The sequence below is a fragment of the Electrophorus electricus genome, chromosome 20, assembly GCF_013358815.1.
Source record: "Electrophorus electricus isolate fEleEle1 chromosome 20, fEleEle1.pri, whole genome shotgun sequence".
Classification (NCBI taxonomy): domain Eukaryota; kingdom Metazoa; phylum Chordata; class Actinopteri; order Gymnotiformes; family Gymnotidae; genus Electrophorus; species Electrophorus electricus.
In genome coordinates, this window is record NC_049554.1 from 1,365,001 (window position 1) to 1,392,500 (window position 27,500).

Genomic DNA, 27,500 nt, shown 5'->3' on the forward strand with positions numbered 1-27,500 from the left:
TAAAACAATCTATTAAAACAATCAGTAGACACAGAGATCAGAAGTGTTTTGTCTCTTTCCAAAAAGGATTTCTGTTACAAATGACACGATCTTTCTACTATTTCGTATCTATATTTGTGCATATGTGACTGGGTGTATTCTTTTGTATGTGTGGAATTTGCTACATTACTCCACGGTAAGTCAGTGAATGATGTAAGGTTGCACAATATATTATTTCTTAATCAATACGGCAATCAATGGCAACCAGCCTGTGCCACAGTGATTTCAAGGAGAGCTCTAATATGCAAATGAGTATTTTAATTAACTTTTCCAGTGCTTCATATTTGCAGCATGAAGCCATACAATCACAATATGAAGATTTGCTGATATGTTGTGCAGCCCTAAGTCATGCTTGTCATTCTGATTGTTTTGTGTCTGCGTCTTGTGTTGATTGTTGCGTGTGTCTTTGTGTTGATTGTTGCGTGTGTCGGTTTGTTGTGCTGTGATCTAATGCTGTGTTCTCCACACCATCTCCATCACTTCTCAGCACCTACTGGACGCCCGCAGGACAAAGGTCTGTTGCTGTGCTCACAACCGCTGCCCTGTGTGCATGAGTGCGCATGTGTTTGTGTGTGTGTGTGTGTGCATGTGTGTATTCAAGTTTAATTTTATGTATACCACATTTAAAAACACAATGTTGACCAAAGTGATGTGCATAAGTTGCATAAATATTCCTCCTACCCATTGCCCACCTCTCTACATAAGGATCATACAAATTACTTACAATATTCACAGATATAATGCATTTATCTGTTCTCAAAAGCCAGAGAATAAAAGTATGCTTTACGCTTGGATTTAAAAAGGTGTACATTTTAAATTATTGTAAGATCAGACTGGCACTGTAGTTGAAAAAGTACAGGATCAGGGAACACTTAGCAGCAGTTGTGTGGAGGATATTAGAGATCATGAAGCAGAGTATTGCCCAAGCATATCTGCAATACAAGAAGGGGCCCATCCATTCAGAGATTTAAAACAATCAATAAGATTTTATATTGTCTGATGTGCTATACAGGAAGCCAGTGAAGAGATGCTAGAATCGGGGCAATATGATCCCTGTTATTAGCACTCATGAGAAGACTGGCTTCTGAGGGAGACGATGAATTCGGAGCAACTTGCAAGTGTGTAAGAGATATACTGGCTGATTCCAAGATACAAGGCCAATTACAATTATTGTACATCCACGTACGTCCACTTTTTAATGTCCATGATACACTCATAGAGCTTCCTCAGGGAGCTGATCACCAGGCCTCAAGGGAAGATACAACTGCATGTCATCAGCAGAGCAATGAAAAGAGATGTCAGATTTACATATAATTGGATCCAGCAGTAACATGTATTTAGAAAATAATACCATCCCTATAATGGACCCCTGGTGGATTCCGGAACTCATAGTGAAGAAGAAAATTGGTTTTCAGTGTTAATAGAAAAGGAACTATTTCTGAGATATGAAATAAACTAATCAAGTGCTGTACCCTTCACACCAACACATTAGTCAAGATCTTAAGTGAGTATAGCATGGTCCACTGTCTCAAAATCTAGCAAAACGCAAACAGACCAATTGCCAGAATCATCAGCAAGAAACAAATCACTGGTCACTTTTACGAGAACAGTTTCTGTACTATGTAGTAATGTAAAGCCAGATTGAAAAGATGCAGAAAGTCAGTTCTTGTTTAAGAATGCCACACAAGTGGATTAAAAATCACCTTTTCTAGAATTTAAATAAACAAGACGGTTTGGAAATGGCCCAATAGTTACACAGGGTTTTCAGATTGAAATAAATTTTTTTAGTGGGGACCACTGCATGTTTAAAATGTGCAGGAACCGTAGCAGTGGGAAGACATCCATTATAGTTGCAGGACATCATAGGATATCAAAGGCTTCTTTAACCTGCCAGGGTAAGACATCAGTTGGAGAGGTTGTGGCCTACTATAGTGAACAAATATATCTCTTAATTGTAAAAGAGATGCTAGTTTAAATCTTAACATTTTTGAAATGCATGGTTCATAGTTAAAAGGATAATTAAAACATGTATGACGTAGTGTTGTGTGGTATGAACAAATATTTTTTGAGGGTGTTTTTTAAGATTCTGATAGTTTCACGGTATATCACATATATCACGTTTTTTTTGTTTTTTTTGCATGACAGGGCCTATATACTATGTAGTGGCTTATTCTGTAGACAATTCTTATTGTTCAAATGCCATAAATATAGAAATTAAAATATATAGATACGCCTTTAACATTGCTTTATTTTTAAAAGAAAATATTTTAAGGTAGTTCTACAAACACTATAAACTGATATAAAATACTAATTGTTTATGTATTCAAAGAGATATTTCTCAAACCTTCTATTGCACAATTAAGAAACAATCTCAGTATTAATTCACAATGTTTTCTTTCAAGACAGAGTATTCAAGTATTAAAATCGCTGTTAATTCCCTTGGTTCTGCATTTAACAAATAAAACATTCCAAATGTGCATTAGTATTATACTTCAAGGTAAAGTATTTGAGAATTCAAAGGAACTATATTATTCTTGTTTTTCCATTAGAAAAGTAAACATTTAAGTAAGTAATAATATATTTTGCAATAATATATTATATAATAATATATTTTACATTTTGATGCCAACATCTTGGTACATAATTTGTATATACAGTAAAAATATGAACATTACCAGTACAGGTTTTGGTAATTGAAATGTCTTGTTAACATGACAAATTTTGTTCAAGGAAAACCAGTCTGTCCACAGTGCAGACCTGTTGCAGGTGACAGTGTTCTCACTGGCAGGAATAAACAGCTACATCCTGGCTAGCTTTGCTACATGAAGAACATTTGCTTGGTGGTATTGCCTCCACTTCAAAGGGTTGGTGTCACCATCAACCTCCATTTACATTTGCAGCATCTAACTGACACTTTTATCCACAGCAACTTACAATCATGGCTGAATACAAGCTTTGAGCAATTGAGGGTTAAGGGCCTTGTTCAGGGGCCCAACATAGGTAACTAGGCAGCAGTGGGGCTTGAACTGACAACCTTTCAATTACAGGTCAGATACCTTAACCACTGAGCTCCCACTGCCTCAACAGCTTGCAGGTTTGCTTCTTAGCTCCACTTGAATAGTCTCCTTATCTGGGCGAGTTGCTCTGCTCTCAGCTATGCAGCTGCTGCCCTGCGTGTTGAAAAAGCTAGCCTTTTTTTACCCTCAGATGCAGCTACTGGTACCCTTGGAGGAGCTGGTGAAGTGCCAGTGTTGCTCTGTTAGCAGTGATCTCTTCTATTGCTCTAGCTTTGATGTCATCCACATTTTCATTCTTTATGTACGTACTTTTGAAGTTGTGATCAAGAAAGAAGCCATATCTAGTAGGTCAGTTGTGCCAGGACCTGAGTACTTTTCTTCAAGGATGGTTAGAATGGTTGTTTTCATGACCCTGGCCAGTTGAGTGTTATTCTCTTCCTGAGCAAGAATGGTTTTATTGAAGAGATAGAGTACTGGCTTAAGGTATGAAATGCTAAACTAGAGTTCAGCATACAAGGCATCTGTGAACTTCTGAAGTGGCTCAAGACCTTCTTTACTGACTCCACTGCATCCGTGTCCTGACATCTGGGTGCCAAGCGTCTTGTTTTCTTGTCAGCTTATGGCTCCCTCCTGCTCGCTCATTCAGTCTTTGGTATCTCTGTTGTGAGCTGGTGCTTTTGCAGGCCCAGCTCAGTCTGAGCAATCGGATTATGCATTTGCCTAGACTCTTCCCACACACCTGCTCCCTCATTCTTCTCATACACTAACCTTTTCACCCCCACCTCAGACTCTTTTCCCATGATGCATTGAAACTAATTCCTATATCGACCTTTCCCCAAAACCTCCACAAATTTCACTGTTTTTAGATTGGAATCTGGGATCCAGTTATGGCATGCCAGAAACCGAGCAAAAGCAGAGAGAAGTGAAACAATCCTGATAAACCTGGAAAAAACATTTAAGGGAAAAATTGATTTAGATAAGCTAGAGGAATTCATTTATCTAGATGAGCAGACAAAGTACAAAGTGGAGTGTTCTAGATAAATTGCAATGTCAGACTAAAGGAGTGATCTCTAGGATATCTGAAAAGACACAGAAAAATGTAGTGCTCTGAAAAAACATGCTGAGAAAATGTAACGGTGTACGTTACTTAAGCTGAAAGTGACTGGCTTCATCTGCTCCAGTTTACTCCAATACACCCATCCCCTATATTCAGTGATTCTGCCTAAGGCACTAATTGTGCCACATAGAGCAGACAATAAAAGCCCATCGTCTCATTAGTAGATCTAGCACAGGTCTATTCTTTAATTGTATTTAAATGGTCATTTATCCAGTATTCCCAAGAGAGTCCACAGCAGTGGATTCTTGCCTGACCTTACAATTCATGCTTTTTTCCCTCTCTCAGTTATAGACACAGTTTTCTTTGTCTGTTAACATTAATGAAAGCAAAAAAAAATGTTCTAGTCAGTGGTGTGCCCCTCTGAAGACCCAACAGCCAAGTATCTTGCATTACTATTAGTATATTTATTATTAATAATCAGCAACCAGTCCTAGAGGAATTTCATGAGCTAAGTAACAAATATAATCCAAACATAAAATGTCTGGACAAGTTATCTAAACATGCATGTCTTATATTGTTTTCTTATGGCTGCTGTGTTTTGTTCTTCATATAACAGAGTAAATATACATGAGAAATACATAACACATGGATGTTAAATATTGCCAAATATAAACCTTTCATATTGCCCCGTAAATGAACCAATTTAGCACAAATCTCACAGAACGACCTTGGAGGTAACCTTTAAATTCTGATGGGGTGGGTCTCTTGTGTCTCTCAAACCTTGGATGGAGTTCAGGCGCTGCCTGCCTCCCCCTGTGGTTAGCGTGCAGTCCTAATGCCAGACAAGTTAATGCCGGCTCTCCATGCCACAGCACCTTCAGATGACCATCCAGGCCCTGCAGGATGAGCTGCGTACCCAGCGCGACCTCAACCACCTGCTGCAGCAGGAGAGCAGCTCGCGGGCATCTGGGGCTGACCACTTTGCCACCATTGAACTCACAGAGGAGAACTTCCGCCGGCTACAGGCTGAGCATGACCGGCAGGCCAAGGAGCTCTTCCTCCTGAGGAAGACGCTGGAGGAGATGGAGCTGAGGATTGAGACGCAAAAGCAGACGCTGGGGGCCAGGGATGAGTCCATCAAGAAGCTCCTGGAAATGTTGCAGAGCAAAGGGCTCCCCCCGGTGGCAGGGAGGGCATCCGAGGAGGAAGAGCAGGAGAGGGCGAGGCGTATCGCCGAGGCTGAGGCCCAGCTTGGCCACTTGGAGGTCATCCTGGACCAGAAGGAGAAGGAGAATATCCACCTGAGAGAGGTATGCTCACCTGGACATGGGTCAGGCCATGCACCTGTTGTAAAGATGCATATAGTAGTAAAGTCATAATAATGATAATAAAATGAATATGAATGAAGATAATGATGCATTTGATTTCAATTTGTTCTTTCAATAAGCTTAAAGGCACATTACAAAGGGCTAAAATATACAAAGAAAAGGCAATGAAACATGAATGCAAAACTGAAGAGTATCTCATGGCTTAAACTTTGGTTTCAGGAGCTTCATCGAAGAAACCAGCTGCATCAGGACCCGAGCAAGACTAAAGCCCTGCAGACTATTATAGAGATGAAGGTAAGAGTTTGATTGCCGTAGGTATAATACTTATTGTTGTAACACATCACACTGCAAATCAGGACAGAGCAAATGCCTGCCAGATTGAAGAAAAATTCTCATAGTAATTATATTTAATTATATTTCACTATAGTTCAATATACCTGACTGTACTTAAAGTAAAGCTTCCAGGAAACACAGAGAAAACAACTATGAAATAATGAGGAAACAGGATGAAACGCATGCAAACATGTAAATAATGAGGAAACAGGAGGAAATGTGATTACAAGTTTAGATGAAAAAGCATAGTGTGTGCAAGTGCCTGTGTGTATGTGTGAGAGTATATGCATGTGTGAGTTTGTGCATGACAGTGAAAGAGATTGTATGTGTGTGTGTGTGTGTGTGTGTGTGTGTGTGTGTGTGCGCGCGCATGCATGTTTGTGTGCATGTGTGATATGACTGTTTTTGTTCTTAGATGCTCTGGGCTGCCATTTCACCACCAGTAGAGCCATTACACATGCCTCTAAAAATAAAGAATGACCTCATGCAGGTCCCCCCCCCCACACACACACATGTATACACCTTTGGACCTCATAGGACTCCCTAGATTAACACCAGAGACTTCCACTTACCCACATGATACCCAGATAGGGTGGTAGATTGTACTCTCTGTGTCCTTTGACTCTTCTCCAGACAACAGCCTATACACGACTTGTAGATCAGCACCATTCTTCAACCGAGACCTGAAGAACATCCAAACCAGCCAATAATGACTCCTCTCCTACTCCCTCATGCAGACACTGGACTGCAGACAGCTAGGTGTGCTAGAACCAACTTCGAACCAGATGAGCATTGGTTCCCATGGTGCAATGGTTCCCATTGGGCAAGCATTGACTTCTGATGCTGTTACTATGGGAACAAGAGGGGGTTGTTTACAGCAGTAAAGCAGCCATAACACTAATGCAGCCATATGAAGAGAGCGAGAGAGACAAGGAAGGGAAGACGATTGCAGATCGCTGGAATAATAGGGTATAGTCTAGATCTTTTATCCTCCCTGATATAGAATAATAGGGTATAGTCTAGATCTTTTTATCCTCCCTGATATAGAATAATAGGGTATAGTCTAGATCTTTTATCCTCCCTGATATAGAATAATAGGGTATAGTCTAGATCTTTTATCCTCCCTGATATAGAATAATAGGGTATAGTCTAGATCTTTTTATCCTCCCTGATATAGAATAATAGGGTATAGTCTAGATCTTTTTATCCTCCCTGATATAGAATAATAGGGTATAGTCTAGATCTTTTTATCCTCCCTGATATAGAATATTTATTTGTTGTTCTGAGTTTGTCAGAAACAGAAGTTGCATACATAAATTGCTTATTTACTAAATGGAATGCTTAAGGAAATATAAACTATACAACCATAGTTGTAACTACAGCATAATGCGCTTAAGTGTGGGTGGCACAAGCTATAGAACAGGTTTCAGTGCAGGTTTTTGTGAAAAATTCTCATTCTTGAAGTCTGTGAATGTAGTGAGATCAAGAAAGAGTGAATGAGAAGGGAACAGGGGGGTGGGGTTCAGAGTCTATTGTAGGAATGTGACACAGGCCGTGGTTAATCGTGTATTGTCTTTTTAAAAAGTTTAGAAGCTAACCCTACATTCGTGGTTTTGCAGCCTACAAGCAGATACACGCACACATGAACATACACACACGCAGTGGGAGAGAGAGAGAGAGAGAGAGAGAGAGAGAGAGATAGATGGGAGATGGGAGAGCGAACTCTCTGCACTGTTCTGTACCACTCTGCTGTGGTCCTTCTGCCCTGTAGCCGCTGGGGAAGTGGATATGTGCTCAGAGCTACTAAATGGTGATTAGATGCTAATCCATTAGCATGAGAGGAGGAGGATTCTGCCTTGGCTACACTTGCACTGCGATGCTGCAGTTCCTCTTTCTCCTGCTCAACACCCAGCGCTTTGTTTTCTCTCTCTCTCTCGCTCTCTCGCTCTCTCTCTGTGCAGGCGATCCGTTCTCTCATGGCTTAAATTGTCTGTGGGTGCAGGCAAGGAAAAAAAGACAAGAGAAAAAAAGCTAGCACATGGGTGTAGCAGGATGGAAATTAGCGTGGCTCATTTTTCCTCCAAACTGTTTGTCCAGGACACCAAGATTGCGTCCCTGGAGCGAAACATCCGAGACCTGGAAGACGAGATCCAGATGCTGAAGGCCAATGGCCTGCTGAGCACAGAGGATCGTGAGGAGGAGATTAAACAGATGGAGGTCTACAAAAACCACTCCAAGTTCATGAAGACCAAGGTGAGGATGCTTTGCCAAATGCTAACACTATGGGTGGCTATCCATCTGAAAAGCATGAACGCTGTGTTATTATATGGCTTTTCACACGTGTTTGCCTGGGATTCTATTTGCATATGCCTTAGCAGTCTTCTACAGAGTGTAGTGTGATGTCCTGATTATTTTGTTGTTAAGGGACCTTTAGAAAAGACCAAATGATTAAGAACAATATTCCTCAGATGAGCCAACACTGTGCATGATGTCACAGTTTAGCTACAACCAGTTTTCTGCAAATTTCATCTTTTTGCTGTTGTACACATTTGAAATTGCCACTAACATGGGTATCTATCCTGTGCTTCTTGGAAACCTGGGAGATGTACAGTAGTGGACCCCACTCTCCGATCCATTCTGGAAGTCTAAAAATACTGATAATTCCAAAGCAAAGCATGCTGGTCCAGGCTCAACAGTGACCGTGCTGTGAGCCGGCGGAAAGTGCTGACACTGTTGTTTTAAACGCAGATGATTGGCAGCCTGAACAGGCTCAGTAGCAGCAGCGAATCAGAGTCTGCGTGGAGGTGTGCCAAACGCTGCATGGGGTTTAGTTATTGCGCTTCGACAGTCAGCAAAATGCAATGCATCTGTCCATATCTCCTTTAGTCTGCCACGTTACTCATACAGTTTGGCTTTCCAGTAGTCTCTCTCCATCTCTGTGTCTCACTCTCTGTCTGTTTGTTTTCAAAATGAACGTTTCTGCCTGACTGCCTGACTTCCTGCATAGCTGTGTCATCTTTTCTTTGCTCCTGAGGTCTTCAATAGATGTTGTAGCTTAGACTCCATGATTTTCTGTTGCAGTTCTTTACCACTGGATTTGTTTTTTCAGTGTATTCTGTCCAGCCACCTGCCATGTGTAGATCTGAATAAAACCTGATTCTCCATAAAACTTGCCTCCTCAACACTATGTAATTGTTTCATTTGCATGTCCTTATCCATGTCCTTATGTGTGTGGAACATTCCTGCTGCTCCATCTATGTTTACATGCATGGATTCATTTTGCAGTCATTTTGCAGGATTTATTTTTACTGCATGTTTAGAACCCTGTTCATCAATCATAGATGGCTGTGGCGCATGGTGACTAGTGAGAGCAAAGGCTGACGTTGGCATCGCATGTTTAATGAGAGCAGATCTTACCATCTCTGTGATAGACACGATAGAAACATTTTGCCTGCACGTTTTGTCCATCTTAATTTCTGTTGTGTTCAGACGACTTCTAGAACCTGTTTGTGTAAAGCTGCTTTGAATGTCTATTTAAAAGCACTATATAAATGAAATTTAATTGAACTTCTCGTTTATGTCTTCTATGTTGTTCCATCTGTTTTTGTCTTGTTCTTTGTCTTCTCTGTTCCCTCCTGCTTTGTCTTTCTTTCTTTTTTTTCTCTTTGTCTTCTTCTCTCTTTCCTTCTGACAATCCCTCTTTCTTTTTAATCCCTCTACTCCTCTCTCTCCCTCTTTCAGATTGATCAGTTGAAGCAGGAGCTCTCTAAAAAGGAGTCGGAGCTGTTGGCACTGCAGACGAAACTAGAAACTCTAAACAACCAGAACTCTGACTGCAAACAGCACATTGAAGTGCTCAAAGAGTCCCTCACTGCGAAGGAGCAGCGTGCTGCTATCCTACAGACAGAGGTTACACACCCACATTCAAACGTGCACACACACACACACACATACACACACAAAGACATGCAGGCGCACATGCACACGTACAATCACACAGGTACGTGCGCACACAAACAGACGTGCTATGTACTTATGCTTAATTCGGGGCTTATTGCGTTCCCAAGTTCACACTCCACAGCTGTGCTGCCGCACATGCTACTCTAGGCCCTTTGCACACAAATTGTCTCCCACAATTCAGTTATGTGCAGCCTTGCTCACGTTTCCCATGAGGCATCTGTGACTTGGAGCTCTGAACTCACCAGATTGGAATGCAGAAGTTGCTGTACTGCTGCGAGCTTCAGAACTGTTCCCTTAGGCAACTATGTGGGAACCAGGTTAAAGAATCTCACTGGATCTAAGGAAGTTCACCTCAGTTCCAGCAACCTGTGGAGGTTCAGTTAGAACAAACGCTTCAGGATGCTGTGCCAGCAACTTCTTTCTACTTCAGAGAAAGTGTAAAGGATGTAATTTATCAGTTGGAGTCAGTTACAGGCCATCGGTGTACATCTTCTACAGCGGGTTTTTAGAAGTCCCTTCCCTGACGCTGACCCGCCTTTCGTCAGCTAGCCTGACTGGATTGTATTGCCGTTTGTTGTGTTTCCACACAGCAAAAAAACCCAGTGCTGAATTAACAATTACAGCTTTTATCTATGTCTGGCTAGACACAAATGAATGCTGTAGGTGTTAAGTCAACCCTGGGGTTCTTGCTGTGTACCCGCTTTATTTAGGATCATCTTGGGCCCTACTTGTTCTAAGTAGATGAAACTCATACACTACAATACTTCCTGTTGAACTGCTGGAACCTGGGCTGCTGGTCGAGATGCACTGTCATGTCTTAATTAGTGTAGCTATTAGGAAGATGGGATACCTGTGTTATATGCATGAAGAAGCTGAGCCAGGGTCAGCATGTTCACTCTGCCCCCTGCTGGCTGAAGGTGGATGCGCTGCGTCTGCGTCTGGAGGAGAAAGAGTCCTTCCTAAACAAGAAGAGCAAGCAGCTCCAGGATCTGACTGAGGAGAAGGGGACCCTCGCGGGGGAGATCCGCGACATGAAGGACATGCTGGAGGTCAAGGAGCGGAAGATCAACGTCCTGCAGAAAAAAGTAAGTCATACCGGGGGACTGTGGGTCCAAAGTCACCTGGGGATCAAGGGTCAAAGGTCAAAGATGTGTAATGGCAAAATGGCTATGATCCTTTTTGATATGAGAACCTTTGTATCATAGATGCAGGAATGCTTACCAGTAAAAGCAGTATGAAGTACAACATTGAAAAATACTAAATAAAATAGAAGCATATTAATCCATTAATGAAATTACAAACAATGCTGCTTGTGATGGCTTTGACTGTGTGATGTTTTGATAGCCTGACGTCATTTTTTTGTCGTTGGTTCGGGTGTTTCGGGTGGCTTCCATGCTTGTGGGCTCAAGGCTGATGGGTCTGGCTGAGCACAGACTGGAATGTATTTCTGCTTCAGTAGATGCTGCCAGTGCTATAAATACATGAGCAGTGTCACTATCCAGCCCCTCTTCCCTTCTTCCGTCTCATCTCACACTCTGTCTCGCAGGCTGTCTGTACGTCTGCCGCACCCCGATCCTCTTCTCTCTCCGCTTCACTTTCGTTACATCTCCATCTTCTTTTCTCTCTCTCTCTCTAGCTCTCTCGCGTCCACCCGACTCGTATATTTATGTCTCCTTTGCTCCCTCTTGCTCCCTCTTCTCCCCGCTCTGTCGCTCGGTCACTCTTTCTTTATGCCTCCCTCCCATCTTCCATTTAGCTCCTCACTGCCTCTCTGTTACAGCCTCAGCAATAAAAGCAAATAAATGTGGGAAAATTAAGAGTAGAAATGAGTGTAAAAAGACAGAAGGAAGCGTTAGCAGCACGGCACTTATCCAAGGAGCAACAAGTCCGTGTTACAACAGACAGCTCGGCCAAAATGAGGAAGGCACTCACTGTGAATAAACGCATCTGTCTTCACTGCTTCAGACACAGGTTACATCTGGTAGTTGCTGGGCTACTTTTTGCATTCTTAAAAAGTGTACATTTCAATTATATTATTGTTTTAACTAGACCATTGATATGTTTGTAAATAGTCATATGTACACACTACCAAATTTTAAATCTGTGGCTTAAATCTGTGGCTTGATATCGCCATGCCCTGTTATGTATAATTAAATGGGTGACGGAGAAGACTAAACTCACATTTCAGTGCTTTATGTTTTGATTCATTTTCCTGAGACGATACATTTGAACTGTTCAATGAACAGAATCAATTCCTGCTTCCAGGTGGGTAAAATTAATCAGCAGAATAGGTCAAATCAATTATTTTTTATTGGACATTTCAAAAGAATCGGCTCTGCAAATTGAATAAAAAAACTGACAATAAAATAGCAATAAATACTATAAATATTATATTAAATTAATGTAGACCATTAATAAATATTACATTTCTACAAAACTCGACAATCACAGGTCACTTATATAATGCATGTTTTGCAACTTACTTCTATTGTGCTTGGTTGTTAATAACAAATTTGGAACTGTGCAGTTCCATTTACACATGATTGCTAGAAATAAGCAGACTGCTGGCATATGTGCCAACATTTTTTACATTTATTCACCACTGAATTCTGTTAACGTTATTCAACATTTATTGAACATTATTGAAGTTATTTATTTTTAATTTCTTGTAAATTAACACACTTCACTCATGCTAACTAAAATATTTTGGAAAGTACATTTTCCAAATGCATTTGTTATAAAATACAGTATATTTAACCATCACTTCAGACATCAAGTGTAAAGCCATAGTCATATTCATATTATCATCTAGGTATTTAACATAAATACAGCCCTACTGCCTCTGGTCCCTAGAGCTCTGCAGTTTAACATCCATACCACTAGCCGACTCTAATGGATGTTAAACTGGTGTACAGTGTAACAATAAACCCTCTTATTTACCCAATGTTATTCAGTACAGTAACAGAAGGAAACAGCGGTACAGTGACATGGTGTTGTGCCGTAGAGGACTCCACATCTAGAGCAGGCTAGAGCAGGTGTACATAAAGGCTCTCCGGGTACGTAGAATGGTTTAGGATCAGTACTTATGAGAAAAGGTACCTCTTAGAAATGTAACTTACTGACCCTGAGAATTGGTGTTCATATGTTATGTTTAAAATGCATGTGCAAGCACTCAGCAACAACAACAACAAAAAAAATACAATTCATAATTTATGACTGATATGGTACATGAATGAGCTGTAACAAAACTAGGTTCTGTTACATCAGCTTAACGCTACTTACATTGCTGTATTGTATTATGGTTTTAAAAACATAACATTAAATCCTATTAAAAATACTTAGGCATCAAATTCAAGATTTTAGATAGAACATTCTTAGTAGTAAAAATTGATTAAAGGAAGTGGGATATCTTTCTCCCTACCCCTCTGTCTCTCTGTGTCGTTCCCCTCATCTTTCTATCCCTCTCTCTCCCAGATTGAGAACCTGCAGGAGCAGCTACGGGACAAGGATAAGCAGCTGGGCAACCTCAAGGACAGAGTGAAGTCTCTGCAGACTGACTCCAGCAACACAGACACTGCTCTCGCCACTCTGGAGGAGGCTCTGTCCGAGAAGGTGAGCTGCTTCCTACAGGGAAAAATAGCACCTATAAGCTCTACAAGAAGCAGTGGAGATCATTAAGTAGTGGTAGTAAATATTCTGCAAGTATCTGGATGATTTACACAGCAAAAACCTGAGAATTGGCATCAGCAGCAAATTACTGTGTGAACAACAGCAGGAATTACTCATTAATAGGATATGTATTGTTTGGACAATAAGATTTCCTGATATTATAGTTCTCCCAGGTTATCAATATTGGTGGAAATCCCACTAATAAAGCACTTAAACTTTAAACCTAAACATTATCTGTTTATGTTGCAGCTGTCCTGTAAAACAGTACTCCACAAATGAAAGCTTAATAAAAGGGAAAAATAGAAAGATAATGCAATAAACGTTAACATGGAATGAAAATGATAATAAAACTCATTTTTGGTGCATAGAAACAGATAACTTCAGTTTTGCTGTGCTTCCTCCTGGGAACATTTAGCACATGATGATCTCAATGCACGATTTGGAATATATTCTGTCAGGCATTCTGAGACGGAATAACTTGGTCGCTCAGTATATTCAGGTAGTCAGCTGGACAGTTCTTAACCCGATTTTAGTAGTTTCAGCAATCTCCTTAGAGGTTTTCTCTGCTTGATGCATGCCAATAATTTGACCCTTCTGAAACAGATTAACATCTTTTCCACGACATGGTTGTTTAACAAATGAGAAGCTACTCACTGCATCAGTTCAGGTTAAATAACCAGCTGAAACATAATCACCCATGCAGTAATTATCCAATGGGAGGCTCTTACCTATTTGCTTAGTTAAATCCAGGTGGTGACTTTTTTTTTGGCCAGGCAGTGTATTAATTAAATGAAAAAAAGTTTTAATTGCATCAATATGAAATTTAAAAATTAAAGTTAAATTTCAGAGATTTTTTGGGGATTGTGAAGTGAAACTTCATAACTCATAAAACTTGCTCTCTTTGCTTCTTTGCTTTAATTTCTGAGTTGTTCTTATTCATTTAGTCACACATTCCCCTCGAGATCAGATATTTTATCTGTTTTTTTTAAATTTGTTGTTCACTTTTATAAGTGACGTGCTTTATTTTAACTTTGCTTAACACTTTATTTATGTTTTTGAGGGTTGCTGTTGCTGTTTATATTACATGAACGGAAATTTGAAAAACTGACAATCATATGCCAAGGCACTGTTTCAATAACTATGGGAGTGTGTTTTTTTCTGTATAGGAATATATCAGCCAATATTATCAGTAAACACCAGTGGGAAAAACTTTGTTAGCAGCATTGTGAATCACTCTGCACTCACTCTGAGTCACTCTGAGATATAAAAATAACACAAAATAACCAAAACAGTGTAATGCATATAAAATAGGTGAACAGTGTGCATAAAACCATCTAGAATTGACTGAAAATCAGTGTTCTTGCCTCATTGGGTGTTTCCTTTTGAGGTACTTGACCCTAAAAAATCCTTTATATCCCCGTACTGTATGTTTTCTGCCAAGAGCATAAGAATCTGCAAAACTGCAACTCTTGATGAGAGTAGTTAAATGTGTGACTTCCCAAGAAATGCTTTATGTTTAGATGGCATGTAAGAGAGAGGAAGGATCCAGTTTATTTATAAAACTGCCAGTTTAAGACAGCTGGTCAATCTGGAGCCGAATGAAAGCCGGGGGTGGTTCCACACAGCGCCTGCCGCTGAAAGACTTCCCAGAGGAGCCGTTGAATGTGAATGTGTATCTTGTGGGTGTGCGCGTGTGTCAGGAGCGCATCATTGAGCGTCTGAAGGAGCAGAGAGAGAGAGAGGACAGGGAGAGGATGGAGGAAATGGATGCTTACAAGAAAGAGAACAAAGATCTCAAGGAGAAGGTTAGCACTCTGCAGGTGGAGTTAACCGAGAAGGAGGTAAGTGTTTGTGTGTGTGCGCACACAGCTTACGTAGATAAAACATTTTACGCCATAGTGTGTGGGTATGCAAGTTCCATAAAAGTTCCATTTTTGTCCGAGTGTGTGTGTCCGTATGCATCTCTGTGTGCTTCTGTCCTTGGCTATGTCTGTGGGTGTCTGTATGTCTGACTGCTTGTGTGTGTGTGTGTGTGTGTGTGTGTGTGTGTGTGTGTGTGTGTGTGTGCCTGTGTTTGTATGTCCATGTGTGTTTGTTACATTGTCAACACTAATGCTTTTGTACCAGTGTCCTATCTGTCTCTGTCTTGCTCTCTCTCTCTGTGCCTGTCTCTCTATCTCTGTCTCGCTTTGTCTCGATCGCTCTATAGTCGAGTCTGATAGATCTGAAAGAGCATGCGTCTTCCCTGGCCTCCTCTGGCCTCAAGAAAGACTCCAAGCTCAAGTCGCTGGAAATCGCCATCGAGCAGAAGAAAGGAAGGAGTGCAGTAAGCTGGAGACTCAGCTTGCAGAAGGTACGCCTGTACCTTTCAGTCCATAAGCACTACTGACTCTAGAGGTCATAATAACCAACAACTCTGAATTCAAAAAGAAATTGTCAAAGAGCATCAATGATTAAATAGAATCATTTAGCAACAAAATACTTGTTGAAAAAAGGTGAATTCCAGGTAAATGAACGAGTTTTTTGGTATGAATGTATGAAGTAGTAAAATATTTAGAGATTAAATGACTGCAAGTCTAGTGGTCATATTTGGCTATTTTTTCAAAACACGTGACTGCATTCTAACAAGGAGAGTGTATTTTTATGGTGTCCTTTTAAATTGTTAATTCAAATCTCAAATGCTTCATACTTAACTATGCATTCATTGAGAGGTTCTTGAGAGTTATGGAAAACAGTGTTCTTTATTAATATGCAAGTGCATAGAAGTATGCATTTTGAAAAACAGCCATTAAATGTAATTACTAAGAACCAGCCAGTCAGCAGTTTGGAATCCTGGAAATATCGGATAGTTGGATGTGCAGGGTGAATTTGTGGTTTGCAATGTATTAATCTATTGGAAATTAATTTTTTGTTTCTTTTCCATTGGGAAAGTGTACACAATGACTGTGGATATTACTCATTACACAAACAGTGTTGTGTTTTGGCCTGCTTTTAGAAATGTTTTTGCACCAAGCAACAAGTGACTTTCTCTTAATATGTCTTCACGACAAAACACGTCAAAGCTCTGCACAGAACTAGTGTAGCATTGTGAACAATGCAGCTGTGTTGTGTATGTTGTGTCAAATACTCCTACACCACCCACTCACTTCTGCTTGAATTGTAAAGCCCAAACCACACCAAGCCATGAAGTATCAGTATTCTAAATCTAATTCCAACATTGCCTGTTGCCTTTGGAAAGTTCCAGAATAAGAACTGATAAGCCAATTCTAGAATGTTCCAGACTCCCCACTGACCACTCACAGGCTGGCCTCTGGTTTGTTGGATGTTGAATATGTGGGCTGTACAAGCAGTGACAATGGATGGCGATTATCCTTGGACTTGCAGAATTGTGCTTGTGTCAACTTGGCTGTCACCCTGGCATTTCTGACAGCTTCAAGGCAGCTGTGCTCGGGGTTGCCGTGATGCCAGTGTCTAGCAGGGCAGAGCCTATATCAAAGGTGCCAAACTTGGTATCTGGAAGGCTTAGGCTGTGCAAGATAAAGAGCTCCTGAAATCCCCAAGTGCTTGGTATTGGGCTGAAGAGTTAAAACTCGGGTTTAACACTAAACCCTGCAGTGCTGTGGCCCTCTGGGACTGAAGTCTGCTCTACATCCTTCCTTCTCCACTCCATCCGATGATAATTAGCATGAAATGTCTGTCTGCAAGTGATGGACTATGTGATGCTTGGAAACATGGCACTGCCAGAAGAAGCTCACCTGCTCTGATCTCTGACCAGTTTTGCTGTCTTTCTTATAAAGATTCAGGTTAGGGTTTGGATAAGGGGGCTGGCCTTGGACCAGTGCGAAGGGCAGCTTGTACCTGGAGCAATCAGTAGGGATAATGCTAAAGCTAACAGTTTCTTTGTTTCCCCCTTCATCTTCTGTCGTCATCCTCGTCCTCATCTCCTCAAATGTCCTCCTATGCAATGCAGCAAGCTGAGCAGCTGTTCAATCAGATGAACAACCCTGTAAGTCTTTCTAAGGATTCAAACACACTTTGTTGAAGGCATGAGGAAATCCACAGACACACACAGAATACACATACACCACCACACACTCAACCACACATTATATTTTATGAAACTTATCGTTCAGTCACATAATGATTCTAGAACTTAGAACTTTATAGATGTCAGTCCACTAAGTTCTAGAATACTGAACCCAATTAGTATTCCCATCCTGTGATTCTTTTCCTACAATTCCATGATAGCTTTTGTATGGAAGGTGTGAATATAGGAATGCTAGTTTTTACTGGCAGACACAATCTTTAACAGTTTACCTGACCAATGTATTTTGCTCAGGTTGATCTCTGCTCGTATATTAAGCCGGGTTAATTTACTCAGTTGTGTGTTTTGCTCTCATAGTTCTAAAGTCAATTTAAAAGCAGCAAATCCCCAGTTCAGAGTGTGCAGTAATGGTCATTGACTGATCTTCAGTGACAACACAGCCATGTGTCCAGCGAGTCGCGCATCATGCTTTACAGCGCACGCTGAGAGCTCGTAAATCGCAATATGGCGCTTTTACACAACGCGAACGGCATAACACACCAACACTGTGCCCCTCCCAAAAGACTCCTCATGCCAGAAATATGGTGCTGAAAGCGTGGCCTATTAAGCGAACCTCCAGAGACTACTGCTCATCTCTCTGGCTGTTTGTAAACAAAAGCATTGCAAGGATGTTCCTTCTGAACGATGGAGTGGTGTGTCTGCATGGCCTTGTATTTGGTTGTTTGTTTGTTTGTGGTTTGGCATCCAGCCATGTTACTGTTGTATATCTGGAAATTTGTCATACAGTGGCTATTTGAGAACATCTGTATGTGGGTTTTAAATAATATATTTTTGAGTGTGTTGTTGTGCCATCTAATGCTTTGTGATCTGTGTCCTTTGTCCTCTGTGAGTGTGCTTGATGTCTTTCACTCTTTGGTGTCACTCTCATAACTACTTTTGTGCTTTAATTTATCATCAGATTAAATGCAGTAACTGAGTCAATAATTCTGATCAAAGAAGGCTTTTGTGACCTTTGTAAACATGAACTTTATAAAGCAAATACATAAATGTCAGCCTGTTCAGCATTTAGGTTTTTATTATGTCTACAACTAAACCAAAAGTATCAACCTTCTTCTCTCTCTCTAACTTACTGAGAAATTACTTTGGAAGCTTTTTAAGCTTTCAAACTCTGGTTGGGATATCTCCAACCCTGGGTCTCTGGAGAGCTGCCCTTATGTAGACACATACCTGTGTTGTTGTCATAGTGACAGCTACTGTAGCTTCAAAGCTTACAGTCAGAAGTGATAGTCCTCTCCCTCCCAGGTCGGCTGTTATGTTGAGACAGGCCATAGATAGGTGGACTCGGAAAGCCGAGTGGGAACAACTGTAGGGGGAGCAAAATTCCACAAAGGGAAATAAAGAATACAGATTTGCTTTACAAAGCACATGCATAAAGCTCAACTGAAACCTCAATCATACTCACCTTGCTGTAGTCTTCAGCTGCTGCTGAAGACCTTCTTTAACCGCAGAAGGTGTGTTAGATTGGTGGAGACTAGCTCTCCAGGAGCAGGGTCAGAGACATTCATCCCAGCCTGTCACCAAATGCCCCTTTATTAGTGTTACACTGTCATCATTTCTCCTCTGTCTGCCTGCTTCCTGACCCTATAACACGGGTGGTGACCCATGTTTGTGGCGACGGCGCAGAAAGCCCATGAGGTGGAGGTCCAGCAGGGCTCTCGGGCAAACCCTGACTACATGGAGCGGGTGAAGCTCCTGGAGAAGGAGGTGTCCTTCTTTAAGGAGGAGTCAGGCAAGGCCCAGGCAGAGGTGGAGAGGCTTCTGGAGATTCTCCGCGAGGTGGAAACCGAGAAGAACGACAAGGACAAGAAGATCGCGGAGCTAGAAAGGTGGAGTCACCTCTTCTTTACAGTACATCAAGTTATTGTAGTTCACTTGAATGGGTCTTTGGATTTGAGTTGCCCTAACAAAACATTTGTGTGATTAGTGTGGGTGTGGCATGTATTACTTTGAAGTTACCGAATAATTTAAACTCGGACAACTCTAAAGCTATTGTTTCCAGAAGCCATTTGAGTTTGAGTTTATTCACTTATAGTCTGGGGCTGTCTTTGATGAAGGCAATGTCAAGAGGTAAGAGGTGATTTTGGCCTCATAATGATGGTCGTGCTATTGAATTTTAATCATTTTAGCACTCGTTTCGTGCACTTGCATTGCATAAGTGTGTTTGTGCATGTGTATCCTAAAGATGGATGGATACATTACATTATTTATGGAAAACAACTATTGTGACTTTTCTGATTTTATTTAGAATATTTATCTCAGGTCTACTCAATAGAGACAAGAGCTCAATAAACTAGGTTTTACTGGGGGTTTTGAGGTTAATGAGAGTAATGATGCATGACATAAGGGTGATCACTGGGGCTGAACTGAAGCCCAAGTTGGGTAATGAATGGGTTACTACTATAAAGCTGGAATAATTGTTCAGCAAAATTGTAGAACTTAAAAAGGTCTTGACGGCAGACATAAATTAAAACCTCAGACTAGCCAACTAACCCGTAAATCCATCTTGTTGACTCTGATACTGAGGTGGATGGGTGATTCCGTAAGTCTTTACTCTGCTTTTCTACTGGTAAATTCTCTGATCATATTATTGTGGGTGCCTGGTTCTTTTGCGTCGTTTGCTGCCTTCTTTTTCTGGTGTTTTGTTGTTTTGTAATTGCTGTATTGTGCTGTCATGTCACCTTACTTTGCAAATGCATCCTCTCTTGTTGAAGTTCAACACCAGTCCCAGAGGCGCTATGTGAGTAGCCTTAGTGAATTCCCAAATGAGTGTGTAAACAGCGATGCACTGAGCTGTAGTAGTGTCACAGTGAGTGGGAGGTCTCCTCACAAGCGGAGTGTTGTCCCTGCTTCTCACTGCTCTTCTGTGTTGCCCTGTCTGAGCTTCTAGAGGTAGCGTTTTGGATTAACTCTTTGTTTCTGCTTTTTTCCGCTAGCTGGCCCTCTCTCCCTTCTCTCTGTCTATTCCTTCTTCCTACCTTTTCCCTTTTACTCTCATTTTTGCCTAACAAAATCCTTTGACTTCTGTCTGTACATTTTTTTTCATCCTCTTCCTTTACTTGCTTTGCTTTTGGTTTCTCCTTATTGGGGTGTTAAATGTCTATCCCTGTCTTACCTTACTCCAATTTACAATATATGTCTTCTGTATATTGTTTCTTTCATTTCCCCCTCTCTCTCTGTCTCTCTCTCTCTTTCATGCTTTCATCCTCAACCTTTTACATATGACTGCCCCTCTTCCACTATTTTCCACCATACAATATACTCTTTTCTTTAAACCTCTTTTCTCTTCTCCTCTTCACTGTCTCTCTCTCACACGTCTTTTCTCAACTCTCCATCCACTCACTTTGCTGCAATCTACCCTGCCGCACCACAACCATCATCTCCAAAAATAATTCCACCCACTCCATCCTTCCTCAGCCCCCCTGCCCCAGTACCCCGCCACAAGCCCCTCCCTGGGGGCAGAGCTCCTGCTGACCTGGCCCCCTCGGTGTCCTCTGCGCCCCAGCAGATTGGGGGCATGGTATGGGACTTCCTGGGAAAGTGAGTGCTCTGCCCTGCGTCACGGCTCGGCTGCCTGCCTGCATGTCCGCCCGTCACTATCTGTCACCTGTCTGTCTCTCTGCCTGTTTGTGTTTATCTCTCTGCTTGTATTGCCGTCTTGCTGCTTGCATGCCTGTCCATCTGTCTGACTGCCTGCCTTTCTATGAGTGCCGCAAAATGTGTGTTTGTGTGTGTGTTTGTGTGTGTGTGCATGTGTGTGTGCGTGTGGTTGTGCTTATTCCTGCATCATGCAGCCTTTGCTGGCAGTCTTCCATAAGCCAGACAGGCTGTTACTTATCCACAGAAATTTATAGCATAAATATGTCAAATAAACATGCTCCCAAATTGTAGTACTTCTTGCGTATTTAAACAGTGTGGTGTGATAACTGTGTGTGTGTTTCTTGTGATCTTTTGTTTTGCGGTGTGGACATTATAATTGAACAGCCTGTATTTTGGTAATATGCATGTTGTTTTTATTTACTTCTTTCACATAGTGTGGAGTATGCTGTGTGTTCTGCATGTCATAGTTTTTTTCATGAGGTTTCTCCGTATGTCTGTACAGATATAGTCTCTTTATCAGCATGCGATCCCTCGGTTTCCATGCAGGGTCTTTCTATCGGTTTAGACTTATAATGTGCTGTTATAATTACTAAGACACACCAAGATTAAAAGAGATCAGGTTTTTTCAGTGACCATTTTACTCATCTGTGACACTGGTCTGAATATGAATGTGATCACTGCTTTAGTGATGTAGTATTTATTTTTATATTTAAAAGTGATACCATTTCATATAATTGTATGTGACACTGTAAATTTAAAATTTAAAAGCAATACCAGTCTCAAATGCATTGGGTACTGGAATCTTGCTGTGTCTTAAAAAGCCTTGCTTTTTCTGATGCACGCATACGCGCCCACACACACACACACACGCGCACGCACGCACACACACACACACACACACACACACACACACACACACACACACACACACACACACACATAATCGTCTGCCTTATGTTGGCTGTTGTTGATGTATGAATTCAAGAATTCTCATGATTCCATAACACCCATGCTCATCTGCATCCCTTTTTCCACTCCACATACCAACTAACCCCACTGATCCCACCTTTTACCCTTCCCACTGGAACCATGATCCAATCATCCGTTCCCCTTTAAAACCTCTCTGCACTTTTCTTTACACCTTCCTCTCACTCTGCACTGAATGGCTCCTTCCTTTAGCTCCTCACCTCTGTCTGCAGAGATAAAAGAATACATGACCCAAATGGCTAATGTTGCTAACAGTGAATTAAAAATGAATGGGGCACAGTTAGCATTTTGCAACTTAAGACGTGCCTTTATCTTGCGTTTATTGTTAGCCACACAGCAAAAACCCTGTGCTAAATCGATACTTACAGCATTCAAGTAACTCTTAAAGCATTCCTCTTGCCTCATATAGACACTGTATGTGTTAATCCAAGGCTAGGGATTTTTGCTGTGTATGTGAGCATTTGGGGGTGAACTATTCCTTTACATGACTGAGGTAGTGGTGTGCAATCATGGCAGGCCCCAGACTGCTGTCAGAATGAGCTGGTTCTATAGGCAGGGCCTCTCTCATCGACCTAACCACAGTTTGTGTATGCCAAGTACTGTCATGTGGGTTTGGTCTATTTGAATCGTCATGCCCTTGTTCCCTAGCACCCTTGTTCCCTAGCACCCTTGCTCTCTCTGCCCTGGGCTGACTTAGTCGCATGTTGGCACTCTCAGGCTGTGTGGGGCCAAACTCAGTGGCATCTTCCTCATGGTGATGATGATAATGATGACGATGTGAGACTAAGAAGCAGCATCCTGCATTAAGTTGCTCTGGACCACGTTTGAACTTCTTACTGTCTCTTCCACTCCATTTTCTCCAGCTGTCCTTCTGGTGATATTTTCCCCCTTTCACAGAATCCTAACAATTTCTGTTCACCTCTCTGCCCTCTCATCTTGTCTCTTGTTGGCTTGTCTGTGATTTCTCCTCATTGTCCCCCTCTCGCCTTCCTCTATGCTCTGCTCCTCTTCCTAATTTCCTGAAGCCTTGCTCCTAGGTAAGTGGGGACTGAGCTGGTCACGCCTGCGCTCTCCTCTCCTCTCCTCTCCTCTCCTCTCCTCTCCTCTCCTCTCCTCTCCTCTCCTCTCCTCTGCTCCCTCTCTCCTCTCCTCTCCTCTCCTCTGCTCTCCTCTCTCCTTTCCTCTTCTCTGCTCCCTCTCTCCTCTCCTCTCTTCTCCTCTCCTCTCCCTTCTTAATCTCTGGGCAATGACCAAACCTGCAGGATAGTCTGTCACTTGTGATTAACCTGTGAGGACCATTATCTAAATCCGGAGTAGTTGATTTTTGTTTCCTATTGTAGGTTGGTTATGTGTTTTCCAATACTATATGTCCCGTTTCATTCCGGCTCCACCACCAATTAAATAGCCTAATGACTCATCTTGAATGTAATCATGTTTGCCATCGGTCACCTCCCTGTTTTTGTGTAATGACTCTTTTCTCATAAATTAGTATCGATTAGAAGAGGTGTTACCAAACAGACAGACACAAATTCATATCAAGGGTTTCTCTAAGCAATTTGATTTCTAAAGAGATTTCTAATATTTTAATTATTCAGTCATAATGGCTGAATACAAAAAAAGGCTGATATGGACAAATATCAGGATGAGCTTCTAGGCTTCACACAAAGGTTCATTTGTTTTTGCCAAACTCATATATTAACAAGTGTCATTAGTGTAGTTATTGTCACGCTGAACATTTCACCTGACCTGTTTCATTGTTACTGCTTAATTACTCATGCACAATAAATAAATTGCTCGTTTACTTATTACCAGGATGAAGTGCACTAAAAAAGAATACTGTGACAAGAGTGGACAGTTTGTTTGTGTGTCTGCAGAGCTCCCTGATCATCCTGCCTTGTCCATTTCACAGGCAAGGCAAAGATCAAAACAAAAAGGGTCCCGACATCAAGCTCGGCCAGCAGGGAGAGAAAAAGGGCAGTGGCATCCTTCAAGACCCTCGAAAGGACATTCCCATGGACATTCCCAAGGTCTGCGCGCGCGTGCAGCCTTCCGTGTGATGTTTAACCCTCCTCCGCTTAAAAAGAACCAACCATTCTGAAGCACTGTCAAGACATGCAGATGTTAACCTGATCATGCAGTAATGGGTTGAATGAGAGAGAACTACCCCTTTGCAGTACTGTAGTATTCCATGTGTTCACTTTGTAGTCTGTGTGTTTGGCTATATGCGTTTGGTGCCTGTGTACCTCAAACACTTCGCAGTTTTGTATTTAACTCTCTCTCCCTCTAATGCTTTCTCTCTTATATCCTGGGGTCCATCTCTCTTTCTCTCTGCTTCTCTCGCTCTCTTTCTGCTGCACTGACTCAGATGGAGGAACTGATGAACGTGCTGGAGAAGACGCGACAGGAGCTGGAGGCCACCAAGCAGCGTCTGTCTTCCACGCAGCAGTCCTTGGCCGAGAGGGACGGCCACCTGACCAGCCTCGGGCAGGAAAGGCGCAAGCAGCTGGAGGAGATTCTGGAGATGAAGTGAGACCTGCTTTCTTTTCCATACTTCAGTCTGTTCCAGTGCGTATCTCATACATCTCTCACGGGTGTCGAATTCTGGTCCTGGGGGGCAAGAGTCTTGCATAGCTTTATGATTTCCCTGCTTGAACGCACCTGTTAATTAGCAAGATTAGTAGGTGTGCTGGACCCCTTGCCACCCTGTAATTATCTAACCTTTCATGCTGGTAAAAATGGTGGTGGCCACATACGCACCACAGCACGGCTGGTTTATTGTGTCCTTTCAGGCAGCAGGCACTGCTGGCTGCCATCAGTGAGAAAGATGCTAATATTGCCCTACTGGAGCTCTCCTCCTCCAATAAGAAGAAGACACAGGAGGAAGTGATGTCATTGAAGCGTGAGAAGGACCGGCTGATGCAGCAACTCAAGCAGCAAGTAAGTACAGAAACACGTAAAACACTTGTGCGGTGCTTGCTCACAGCACTCACTCACACTTAAGCAGCACTCACACAAAACACACTCAGAGACAGCACTGAAGAAAAACAACACTCACTAGCAATAACACAATAGACACAGCAGTCAGAAACACTCGCACACCTGGAACACACACACACACACACACACACACACACACACTACTCGGAAAAACACGTGCAATACAAGTACAATGCACTCGCACACCGGCACAGTACTCTCACTGTAACGTTGCCCAAGTGCCGCATGATGTGGAGCAGGAAGCACAGACTCTCTCGATGTGGTGAAACATTTAATGACACAAACATTTGGACAATGGTGGCACCCACACGTAACAGTTATGGCGAAAATAAAGACACGTGTGTAAACGATTAACATAGCCTAGACAAACATATACAACAGCTAGACACTAACCTGAATACAAACATACAACTTCAGACACTAACAGGCGGACAAACATTGGTGAACCCCCTGCACACGGCAGGCCTTACCACGTGACTCGTGGGGGGGAGCGTCCCGTGACACTCACAGTACTCACACTTACACAACACACAAAAACATCTCTCAGAAACACTCACATAGCACACACAGCAATCAGAAGCACTCACATAATTAACACACAGCACTCATACGTACACACTAGCACGGCACACACAAACCATACTCCTAAACCTTCACATAGCGCTCACACACAGAATATGGAAATACTCGATTAACACACCCAAACAGCATTATTATTACTATTATTATTATTTACGTTTATATGGTGTCTTTCTCAGACTCAAGGATGCTTTACAGACAAATATCAGCTTTTACAATCACTCTCACACTGATGACAGCATTCACAAACATACATAGCACTGGATGAATGCTGATGGTAATATTTATGTAGAGTATATGAGAGTATGAGTGAAAATTTGAGCTTGCATGTTAAAATTTTCATGTGCACAAATATTGATGTTTAAAAAGGTATTAATATATTTTTGCTATAATTCCTCCAAATTATTTTCTGCACTATCTGTCTCTATTGTGTAGCTGGTATTGTCATTTATGACTATGTTTATAAGCTGTTATAGATAATTACTATTGTTCTAGATAATTGTTTACAGCTTTTGTGTTACTGAAGCATGTACTGGTGTAGTTATCACTTATTATCGAAATCCTGACAGACCCAGAACAGAATGAAGCTAATAGCAGATAACTACGAAGATGATCACTACCACTCACATGGCCCCCCTCACCACATCCAACCGCAACCACCTCATCCACACCCACAGCCTCCACCTCAGCCCCAGCCGTTGTACCCCCACGCCCAGCTGCCCCAACAACAGGCCCCATACCCACACGTCCCGCACGTGCAACACCCACAAGCCCCTCCCCATCACCCTCACCCCCAGCAAGCACCTCAGCCACAGTACCCCCAACACCCCCAACACCCTCAGCCCCCTGGCCCCCATCAGCACCCAGCCCGGCCCCAACAGCCCCACCCACAACACCCGCACGGAGGTCCCCCTCCCCAGCAACACCCACCACACCCACAACACCCACATGGGCCACCACCCCAGCAGGGACCTCACCCCCAACACCCACAACACCCCCACCACCCCCCTCATGCTGGACCTCACGGCCCTCATCCCCGACACCCGCCTCCACACCATCGTGGCCCCGCCCGCGGACCCCCCCATCCTGGACACCGACCATCCCCAGATCCAGTGAGTTCAACGACTTTTCTTTCCATTTCCTGCGTGCAGCTTTCACTAATCGAGTTCTTTGCTTGTGTGATGCTCTGCCTGCCTAATTACGTTCTTCCTCTAATATGGCCTGCATTAAATATTGTTGTTATTAATATTGCTGATTGGCTGGAAATCAGATATAACATCTATTTCTTTAGATCCTATACATTTCTCGTAAAGTAACTCGGGACAATCTGAAATTTTTGCTATTTGACCTTTTGATTCATGTCTCATCTAATTCTGCTCACTTTCTGCTGGCACTGGGCCTCTGTGTGATGTTCACAGGATGACGAGGAGGGTATTTGGGCATAACCATATCCAAACCAAAGCTATGATGATTTTTATGGGGTGAGATACTCATTTTTGTTTAATTAATAACACTGGCTATGTTGCTAGGCCTTTTATCTGTGTCGCTTTAAACTTCCGCTAAAATGCTATTGCTGTTGCAAATGAAGGAGGGCTGGTTGGGAACTATTTTTTTGAGTCATGCTAATGTTCATTATTACCTTTCATTCATTCTTAGCTACAATTTCAATGCAGGAGGATATTCCTTTAACTGCTTCACCTTTTATTTATAGCAGTGACTGAGGAATGACTTTGTTTTCCTATGAAGTATATTGTAATTGTTCTTAACAGAGTTTAGATAGTCCTCGACAACCAGCCTCAGGGACACCCAGTCCATCCATATTTTTGCTTTAT

At 42.1% G+C, this 27,500-nt stretch overlaps 1 protein-coding gene across 4 annotated transcripts in view; it reads left to right on the forward strand.

The window, feature by feature from the left end:
- erc2 (ELKS/RAB6-interacting/CAST family member 2) overlaps nucleotides 1–27,500 on the forward strand; it is a 58,542-nt gene that overhangs the window by 28,745 nt on the left and 2,297 nt on the right. For 3 of the 4 annotated variants that reach the window (XM_035520499.1, XM_035520500.1, XM_035520498.1), the window contains 17 exons: nucleotides 527–553; nucleotides 4,986–5,423; nucleotides 5,661–5,735; nucleotides 7,872–8,027; nucleotides 9,516–9,683; nucleotides 10,652–10,819; nucleotides 13,209–13,346; nucleotides 15,104–15,244; nucleotides 15,613–15,756; nucleotides 17,374–17,409; nucleotides 19,132–19,334; nucleotides 23,118–23,129; nucleotides 24,002–24,119; nucleotides 24,458–24,618; nucleotides 24,882–25,029; nucleotides 26,238–26,780; nucleotides 27,087–27,149. In XM_035520499.1, the coding sequence (XP_035376392.1) occupies nucleotides 527–553; nucleotides 4,986–5,423; nucleotides 5,661–5,735; nucleotides 7,872–8,027; nucleotides 9,516–9,683; nucleotides 10,652–10,819; nucleotides 13,209–13,346; nucleotides 15,104–15,244; nucleotides 15,613–15,756; nucleotides 17,374–17,409; nucleotides 19,132–19,334; nucleotides 23,118–23,129; nucleotides 24,002–24,119; nucleotides 24,458–24,618; nucleotides 24,882–25,029; nucleotides 26,238–26,780; nucleotides 27,087–27,113 (2,703 nt within the window). In that variant the 3' untranslated portion in view covers nucleotides 27,114–27,149. The remainder of the gene's footprint in view (nucleotides 1–526; nucleotides 554–4,985; nucleotides 5,424–5,660; nucleotides 5,736–7,871; nucleotides 8,028–9,515; nucleotides 9,684–10,651; nucleotides 10,820–13,208; nucleotides 13,347–15,103; nucleotides 15,245–15,612; nucleotides 15,757–17,373; nucleotides 17,410–19,131; nucleotides 19,335–23,117; nucleotides 23,130–24,001; nucleotides 24,120–24,457; nucleotides 24,619–24,881; nucleotides 25,030–26,237; nucleotides 26,781–27,086; nucleotides 27,150–27,500) is intronic. The other variant, XM_035520501.1, reaches the window with a different exon arrangement.